Below are 9,862 nucleotides of genomic sequence, written 5' to 3'. Positions count from 1 at the left end.
AGGTCGATTAATGCAAACAATATAATCAATTTAACAATTTCACATTAAAGCTTAAAGCTTCATAAAAGGAAGAAATCATTACCTTAAGAGGGAAATGATGTTAATCCTTGCAATCCTCTATCTCTAGCTCATATTATCTCATTCATAAATGAACCCTTAACTTATTTAAATTTGTTATTTGATTTGCATAACCGAGTGGTGATTGCATGTCTATTGCATCATGGTGTGCCTAATTAGATTATGGTCTCCCTCTAAACGAGTCACTATGCTTTTCCCTTATAACATCCTATTTCGCCACCATGCCACGGTGACCCATATTACCACGTTGCAGTAGCCCATATTACTACGCGCTGGTAACCCATATTACCACGCCGCGGTGCAAAGTACATCTCCTTCTTCTTACGACGAGACTTTTGACCATTTTACCGCTTCGCCCCTCGTGCTATGGTAAACTCCTTATTGCGCCGCAATGCCTGCAATTTAGCAGCTCTTTAGCTGATTCATTTCCAGTTTTGGGACTATTTTTCTTCTAACTTATAACACTCATTACTTCTTTGTTTTAAACCCATTTCCAATGATCTTTTTATCCACATGAAGGTGAGGATGAGTTCTACAACTCCATTAAGTCACCTCGGATTAACTACTTACATGTCTTAAACTATTAAGTCACAAACTTGGCTTAAAAAGCATAAAATTTCCAATTTACCGTTTATAGTCTAACTACACAATCTCTTGCATTTGCTCTCTTGAACTCATTTATGTCATCTTATAAAAGTGACTTAGACTTATATCGACTCATTTCATGAAGTTACATCTTCTCAATTTATGAAATTCCTCTAAATGACCAAACTGCCATTTTGGTCAATTATTCACCTAAAGTCAAATCTTTTTAATTTTTGGGTTCTTACAACTACATTGGACTCTTGTTCATTCAAGAATCGTAACAACTGTAACGACTCAAAAACCAAGGGTAAAAATTTCATCTTTAATGTAACTAAAACATTGATACCATTTATTTCAAACATTTCAAATCATAATTAAGTAAAACATTTATTAAATTTTATCCCAAAATCAATCATTACGGAAATCATAGGTGTGTGCACTGCAATCCATCTGAGCTCTTCGTTTCCAAATCGATGATACCTGAAACCAAAACTGTAAACCGTAGGCACAAAGCTTAGTGAGTCCCCCAGAGCATACCCCACACACAATCCACATAACACATATCACATATCATATTAGCTATACAAGCTATCTCTACCACATATCACATATCAATTAGCTATAAAGCTATCTTTACCGCATACCACATATCAATTAGCTATAAAAGCTACCTCTACCACATAATACATATCAATTAGTTATAAAAGCTACCTCTACCACATATCACATATTAATAAACTATAAAGCTATCTCTACTGTTAGCCCCAAAGGCTATCTCTACCGTTAGCCTCAAAGGCTATCTCTACCGTTAGCCACAAAGGCTATCTCTACCATTAGCCACAAAGGCTATCTCTACCATCAGCTATAAAAGCTATCTCTACCACGTATCACTACATAAATATATCACACACCTCTACAGAACAGTATACAAACTATCATAAAATGGGTCGGCCTTGGTGCCTTAGACCCATTGGTATGGTAAGAAGAATCACCTCGCATTGTAGAAGCTTCCTGCATGAACTCCTTAGTTGCTGCCCCGCCAGCTTCCCGAGCTGTCACCACCAAACAATATACCCAATTAGCGATTAGGTCCCATACCAAAATCCTTAGTCCATGCATGGGGTAAAATGAACATTCTACCCATGGCCCAATATGATCCAAAACTAAGGCCCAAACCCAAAACAAAAGCCCAACACTCTAATGTCCATAAGTTCTTTAATGGCCCAATTCCAAATTGGGCTCAAAACCATAATGGGCCTTTACAAATAAATATCAATCCAAACCTAATGGCCCAACAGGGTCCCAAAACACAAAGTTCATTGCTTGGCCCAACCCGAGGCCCAAAACACACCAAACCTATAACTGATGAGTATGCGGAGCGTACTCTTCTGTACGCTAGGCGTACTGGATGAATGGAGTGTACGTTGCGTGTACCTGCATGTACGCCCAACGTACTCCTCTGTTAAGCTACTTTTCCATTAAGTGCTTAATACTCCACTCCAGAAGCTACAATTGCAGATCCAAGTCCTCTTCAACGTCTTAAACCATAAAGTTGCTTCCTTGATGGCTTTGCATGACCCAAATAAGCTCAAACTCCAAAAATGATAATCTACTTCCACGGAAATGGTCTTAACTTATGCACGAACCCATTAAGACCTCAAATACGACAACTTTCTGCCTTAGGGACTCATTTAACACTGAGAGTGGCAACTCTAAGTCTTAGAAATCGGATTGACCCTTAAAGCTTCCACCTTTGGACCAAAATGGTCCAAAAACTCACTCTAAGAGATCTAAGAAGATAACTGATCAAGATCAAAGCTTTATACCTTCATCAAGATGAGAATGAGTCCCAAATGCTAAATCCACAAGCTCATCCTTGATTCCCATCTTTGCAACAAGTTCCATCTTCTTAAAATGCACCAAAAACCACCCAAAATGCACCCACAAAGCTCACAACACTCTTGGATGAAGCTACCACTCGAAATTAGGGTTTAAGGCTATGAGAATGAAAGGGAGGCGCACCCCCTTGGACTTAAGGTGCTTTAAATAGTGAGCCAACCCTAAAAATTAGGGTTTAGGGACTCTGAGCGTACGCCTCCAACACCTGCGACTCCTCATCCCCTCTACGTTGGGCGTACCCCAGCTTAAGTTGGGCGTACCCTTGTGTTGGCCACCTTCCTTGTCACTTGTCTCCACTAAGGACTAATAATGCCAATACCCCCAAAGTACTATAACTTCCTCATTATAAGTCCATTTCCTGTGAACTTCATATCCACACAAAGGTGGTGAGAAACCCTACGTTCCCAGCTCCACACCCGAGCTCTACAACCTTCCGTATAAGACCCGAGACCCATAAAATATCAAATCGTCAAATTACGCTTATACCCTTGGTCTCTGAAGACAAAATCGAATACTTTCAAAACCGGGTGTTACAACAACACTTGTCAAATGAAAGGTATTTCGTTACACCTCGATCCATGGTTGTTTTAGTTGTTTGTAATGCTAGATCCATGATCCTCAATTCAATCTTTGTTATCAAAATTGTTTTGACACTGATATACAAAACTTACAACTACCCAATGGCTAGACTTTAAGAGGTGGAGTGGGTTCACTAAACTTACAACTACCCAATGGCTAGACTTTAAGAGGTGGAGTGGGTTCACTAACCTCCTAAATGCACATATTCATGCGGTACCACACACTTCAAAATGATATTCATGAAGATACCAACTATACCTCATCTATCTATCTCTTCATGCCGCACCACTCCCTCGACCCTTATAACCTTTACAATAAAAGAACTCGATTATTTTAAAATAAAGTTTTAGCATCACCCTTTAGCATATGCAAAGAGAGTAGAATAAGTAATACCCTTAACTAATCTATAAAGATATACTCAAAACCTTCACCGCCAAATAAAATAAAGGAAAAGCTAAGAAAAACCGCAAAAGTCACGCGTTGATTCCAAATCTATAACCTTCAACGATGGGAAAAAGTCGCACATACATACCTCACCCAGAAGCTCCAAAGAACTTTCTTGCTGATTTCACAAAAAACCCCCTCCACATACGTACATATCGAGACGATTTTTGATTGATCGCCAGAATTAGGGCAAATCGAGGGCGAATTTGAGGTTCTTTGGATTTTTCGTTTATAGCAGTAGGGGGATTTCAAGTGATAACAATCATAACTTTAAGTATTATTGTATCACTAACAACCGCGGAAAAAATTAGGGTTTTGAAGGATTGCATGATTTTGGGGTTGTGATGATGATGACAAACGGCGGTACCCCCTTTGAATGGCATGATGATGATGATACTGAATTAGGCGCGGATGATGGTGCGCTGAGCATGGACATTGAATCGTTTTTAAGTATTCTTGACGAAGACCGTCCCGATGATTCTTCCCAGGTGAGTTTCATTCGTTGATTTATTATATGAAATTAAGTGATTTGGAGTGTGATCGTTTGAATCATTGTTAGCATGTAAGTTAGTCTATTTTGCATATGTATGATTTTGTAAATTTGTGTCGATAAACTAGATATCATTCTAATGTGTTGCTGTAACATTTTCTGATTATGAATGGACTGATATGGTCATGTTCATTAAGGCTTTCTACGATTGGAACTAGTAGGCTACTATTTCAGATATGGGGAGTTTCTTTAGGGGGTTATTTGTCTCTCGTACAGTTTCAAACTTATAATCTGATATATATTTTTCAGAGTGGATTGGTGGATCCTTCTTTAAGCATTGCACTCTGTAACGAGTCAGCTTCAAATGTTGGTGCTAATGAACAATCCCAAATCCATGATGGTAATCTTTTCTCCTCATGAACAAACTTATGATTTCATTTGACATGTGAAGTGTTTTCTAGATTTTTGGCTTCAAAATATGTGTTATAACTTATAACTCAGTCATTAATCACTTGCTCTTTTCCCTTCAGATCACTCAGAAGCTTCAGCTTCTAGAACTGTTTGTTCAAGTGGTTCATCTGATTGTGAGAGGCAGACTGTTAATTATGGGTTGACAAAAGTGGAGCCTTTGCCAGCTGTCTCCTCCATGCACTTTCTCCCTGCTGATTGGGGGATGCCAGTTCCACCAAGTGATTTTTCATCATCTAGGCACTATGACAATAGGGAAACTAACTTTGAGAGAGCTACTGAAGGTGGGAGCTTCGGTATTAGTGATGATGATGGTAATCACCAATTAATGGATAATTCTGGGATAACTGATTTTGCAAACCTTTCTACAACACCAGAGGTCCCATTTATTGATGTAAGTGGATATTCTGACCTTCTCTGCAGCCCAGATGGTGAATCTTCAAGGCTATACAGAAACGACCCATCTGTGATTTATAATAATGGAATGTTTTTTAGTGATAAGATTGCATCCAATGAGTATCAAAACTCTGGTATTGAGCAATATGCAAGTGCCAAAAGTGGTATTGCTTGTTTACCAAGCAGTGAAAGCTCATCAGACACACCTGCTAAAGTGTCTACAAATGGAAATCATTTCTCTGGTAAGATGCTAAATAGAAGACAAATTGTTTCTATAATGGAGAGGACAAACAATGGGCCCTTCTCAATGAACAACCGATCAGCAACATCACATGATTTTTCACTTCCCACATTACCCCGTGTTGTGCCTTTTTTAAGAAAGGATCATGTTATGCAAACACCTTCACAATCTTTTATCCATCATGATACTTCAATCAAGAAAGAGAGTAAATTTGCTGCATTTAGTAGTATGGGTTCTATGCCTCCAAAAATGGGTCATGTTACATACATTGATGTTGATGATCCTGACATATGTATTCTAGAAGATATGAGTGAACCTGCACCCAGGAAACCTTCTCCAGTGGATTTGAGACCACCTATCCATAGGTCTTCAATTGGTGTTCCTCCAACCCACATGGGATATAACAATGCAAGGATCAAGGCAAATGATGAGCAGGTTATTTATCGGGTTGCATTGCAGGTGAGTAGTAATTCATAATCATATTCATGAATCATGTCATCTTAAAATTTGAAATTGCTTTTTCTTTAAGTGTTTACTTTGATGAATTTGGTGTTGTCCAACTGCAGGATCTTTCCCAGCCAAAGTCAGAGGCATCTGCACCAGATGGTTCATTGGTGGTTTCACTTTTGAGACATCAGGTTTGGAGCTATGCACATGGTTTTAATTTAGTGTGAAGACTTCTTATAAATGTCTGGTTACATAAAAATTTACTTATAGTTGTTGATTTTTTGTATAACATTATACTTAGGAAAAGACACAACTTCATTAGCACTGCAGGTGGAATGAATAAAATGCGTATTCATTCACAAAAAGGCTACAATAGAGTCAACTAAAGTATCTTGTTATGAAACCTTAGTTATATCCATGCTCCCAAAACTTGATGAGGTGACATAGTAACAGCCAGAAGATAAACTATCCTGGTTAGGTAAAAATGGAAAAAAGAAACTTTTAACCATGAACCCAAAAGAAAACATGACAAGTTGAACTGATTTGGACTTGGGGAATTAAATGATGTCTATTCACACACTCTTATATATGGCCAACTCCTTTGGCATAGTAGATGATTCTTCTGTTTGTTAGAGTAATGATATATAAATAAAAATCCTTGATTTTTATGAGTTTTTTTTGGTCATGAGGATTTGGAATTTTAACTTTACAATGAATTATTTGACAGCGAATTGCCTTGTCATGGATGGTACAGAAAGAGACTAAAAGCATGCACTGCTTTGGAGGAATCCTTGCTGATGACCAGGTGGCCTACCCTAATTGTCTATTTACAATTTTAACCTTTTCAATTACATTGAATCTAATTTGTGTCTACTGTATGATTGCTCTCTCACAGGGACTTGGTAAAACTATATCAACAATTGCTCTTATTCTAAAGGAAAGGTCTCCATCTTCTAGTGTCCGAACCACTGAAGTGAAAAAGATAGAAACAGAAACTTTAAACCTAGATGATGATGACGAGGATGATGATGTCACTGAGCTTGATAAATCCAAGAAAAAAAACAATTTGGAAATTAAAGGGAGTGAGACTCCAATCGATCTTAAAAACACTTCTTCTTTGACAAAAAGTAGGCCAGCAGCAGGGACTCTTGTTGTATGCCCTACCAGTGTTCTTCGCCAATGGAATGATGAGTTGCATAACAAAGTAACAAGCCAAGCTAATCTCTCTGTTTTAGTCTACCATGGTGCAAACAGAACAAAAGACCCTTCAGAATTAGCAAAGTACGATGTTGTCCTTACCACATATGCAATTGTAAGCATGGAGGTTCCAAAACAGCCACTTGTTGATGAAGAAGAAGACGAAACAAAGAGGCGAAGTGATTACCCTCCTGTTGGGCTTTCACCTAGTAAGAAAAGAAAATACCCTCCTAGCTCTAAAAAAGGTTCTAAAAAGGACAAAAAGGGTAGTATGGACAATGAGCTGTTTGAGTCTCTTGCACGTCCTCTTGCCAAGGTGAGGTGGTTTAGGGTGGTTTTAGATGAGGCACAGAGTATCAAGAATCACAGGACACAAGTAGCTAGGGCTTGTTGGGGACTTAGAGCTAAACGTAGGTGGTGTTTATCAGGGACTCCTATTCAGAATGCCATTGATGATCTTTATAGTTACTTTAGATTCTTGAGATATGATCCGTATGCTGTATATAAATCATTCTGCTCACAAATCAAAGGCCCTATTCAAAGAAGTCCTGGAACTGGTTATAGGAAGTTACAAGCTGTCTTGAAGACTATTATGCTTAGGCGCACAAAAGGTAACAGACATTCCTAAAACTTTCACTTTGAAAGAATATGCTCTTAATCTGTTTCTTGGTTTCTTATGTAATTTCATCAGCTACACTCCTTGATGGAGAACCAATTATCTCTCTTCCACCCAAGACCATTAATCTCAAGAAAGTGGAATTCACAGCTGAGGAACGAGATTTCTATTGCAGGCTTGAATCTGAATCCCGGGCTCAGTTTGCAGTATGTTTGTTTATATTTATCTTTTTTCTTCTCTATATTTATTAGGGTTATACTTTCATTTATTTGATAATTATATCCTTCCAATATTTGACATGAAGGTTTGATGCATTGTGTCAGGAATATGCAGCTGCTGGAACTGTGAAACAGAATTATGTAAACATATTGTTGATGTTATTGCGCCTCAGACAAGCTTGTGATCACCCTCTACTTGTTAGAGGATGCAGTTCAAACTCTGAGTGGAAGTCATCTCTTGATAAGGCCAAAAAACTTCCTCCTGAAAAACGAGTTCGTCTCCTAAATTGTTTGGAAGCTTCATTAGCCATTTGCAGCATATGCAGTGTACGCACATTACATCTTTTTTTATTGGTGTTTCGCTATTTTATTTATTGATACTTTTATTTTTCATGATATTCAAAATTATTATTATATGTTCCACAGGATCCACCTGAAGATGCTGTGGTGACAACTTGTGAGCATGTCTTCTGCAACCAATGCATTCTTGAGCATCTTTCAAGTGACGACAGTCAATGCCCATCTCCAAAATGCAAAGTCATCCTCAACACATCATCAGTATTTTCAAAATCCACCCTCAGGATTTCTCTCGGTGACCATAACACCCTTGATTCTTCTACTTCAGTGAAACCCGAGCCTCTCGAGCAGTGTTCATCAAGTGGATCAGTTAGTTCATCAAACATCGAGGCTGCTGAGGCACTCGATTCCTCAAAAATCAAGGCTGCAGTTGATGTCCTTACAAATATCGCTAAACCAAAAGAGATTCAATGTTCAAATGATTTAGATCTTAATGTGAAAGAAACCGTGGTTGTGAGAGAAAAAGCAATAGTTTTCTCACAGTGGACAAGAATGCTGGATTTGCTTGAAGCTTGTTTGAAAGATTCTTCCATTGGTTACCGAAGACTCGATGGGACCATGTCTGTTCTTGCCCGAGATAAAGCTGTCAAAGATTTCAACACTCTTCCAGAGGTTTGTTGGGAAGAAACAGCAACCAACTTTTATATATATATATATATATATATATATATATATATATATATATATATATATATATATATATATATATATATATATCTTGAAAATAAGTTGAGAAAAATTGTTGACTTTTGTAGGTTAGTGTTATGATCATGTCTTTGAAAGCTGCAAGTCTTGGATTAAACATGGTGGCAGCTTGTCATGTGCTTCTTTTGGATTTATGGTGGAACCCAACAACCGAAGATCAAGCAATTGATAGAGCTCACAGGATAGGCCAGACTCGTCCGGTTTCAGTTTTACGGTTGACTGTTAAAGATACGGTTGAAGACCGCATATTAGCTCTTCAGGTGTTAATATTATACTTACTCTCTGATAGGTAAATCTATTGAAATTACTAAAATACCCTTGGGTTTTTGCATTGCAGCAAAAAAAGAGAGAGATGGTCTCGTCTGCGTTTGGGGAGGATGAGACTGGTAGCAGTCAGACGCGGCTGACAGTGGATGACTTAAAATACCTATTCCAAGCATAATCAAAATCAAGGTTCTTTATGGTTTTGGTTTCCCTTGATAGATATATCAACCCGAGTAAATACTGAATATAATCACTGCTTTCATGCCATCAATATATAATGTGGTACAACAAATACAAATACAAAAACAAATACAAATACACATACAACTTTGTTTTGTTGTACTGATTATATCAACATGGTTGATGACATGATGCAAGTGTTGTGTTGAGTATTTTCTCTTTATCTTGGAATTTGACTTACAGTATATTCTCTTTATTAACATAAGCGGAATTGAGTACAGTTGAAAAAAGGTTTTTCTTGATAGTTGTTGGTTAGGAGGATTATAGAAAGATTGAATTCATTTTGGAAAGTGTTGCTAAGTTGTATAGAGATATGGATATTTGAACTCAAATGGTATATTTACATCAGGTAAAGATAGCGGGTTTTTGGGTGAACATGTTCAGTTTTCCTTTCTTTTGTTTGTTTTCACTTATTTTATTATATTACGTTTCTTGATGTATTTTTTATAACTTAGGGGAAATATCATTTAAGTCTCGTTATGCAAGACATGACATGGTAGTGTTTGTATTGATGTTAATAGAATTAAAATTTGTAATTATTTTTGGTCATAACCAAAAAGGTGAAAATGTACTGGCATATCATCCTTAGTAAATCATAAAAGTAAGTGGTTTGCAACTTGTGTAAAGATAAAAGGAAG

General features: G+C 37.5%; 1 protein-coding gene across 1 annotated transcript; it reads left to right on the top strand.

The window, feature by feature from the left end:
* The first annotated feature begins 3,608 nt into the window (after positions 1-3,608).
* Positions 3,609-9,601, top strand: LOC145102066 (helicase-like transcription factor CHR28). Its single transcript, XM_079039400.1, has 12 exons — positions 3,609-3,796; positions 3,897-4,073; positions 4,385-4,475; positions 4,606-5,639; positions 5,747-5,818; positions 6,355-6,432; positions 6,523-7,435; positions 7,516-7,646; positions 7,764-7,985; positions 8,085-8,627; positions 8,771-8,980; positions 9,058-9,601. Exons 2-12 carry the CDS (start codon positions 3,930-3,932, stop codon positions 9,160-9,162), a joined length of 3,543 nt encoding a protein of 1,180 aa, XP_078895526.1. The 5' UTR covers positions 3,609-3,796; positions 3,897-3,929; the 3' UTR covers positions 9,163-9,601.
* The last annotated feature ends 261 nt before the right edge of the window (positions 9,602-9,862 follow it).

Source organism: Lactuca serriola, chromosome 4, assembly GCF_051521515.1.
Source record: "Lactuca serriola cultivar US96UC23 chromosome 4, Lser_US96UC23_V15, whole genome shotgun sequence".
In the NCBI taxonomy this organism is placed as follows: domain Eukaryota; kingdom Viridiplantae; phylum Streptophyta; class Magnoliopsida; order Asterales; family Asteraceae; genus Lactuca; species Lactuca serriola.
This window is presented reverse-complemented; position numbering and strand designations above follow the sequence as displayed.

Excerpts from the sequence above, each read along its gene's own strand:
- LOC145102066 (XM_079039400.1), top strand. The coding sequence starts at position 3,930 with ATGATGATGACAAACGGCGGTACCCCCTTTGAATGGCATGATGATGAT. Across the intron at positions 5,640-5,746 it reads TTTATCGGGTTGCATTGCAG|GATCTTTCCCAGCCAAAGTC; the intron begins GTGAGTAGTAAT and ends GTCCAACTGCAG. Across the intron at positions 7,986-8,084 it reads CCATTTGCAGCATATGCAGT|GATCCACCTGAAGATGCTGT; the intron begins GTACGCACATTA and ends TATGTTCCACAG.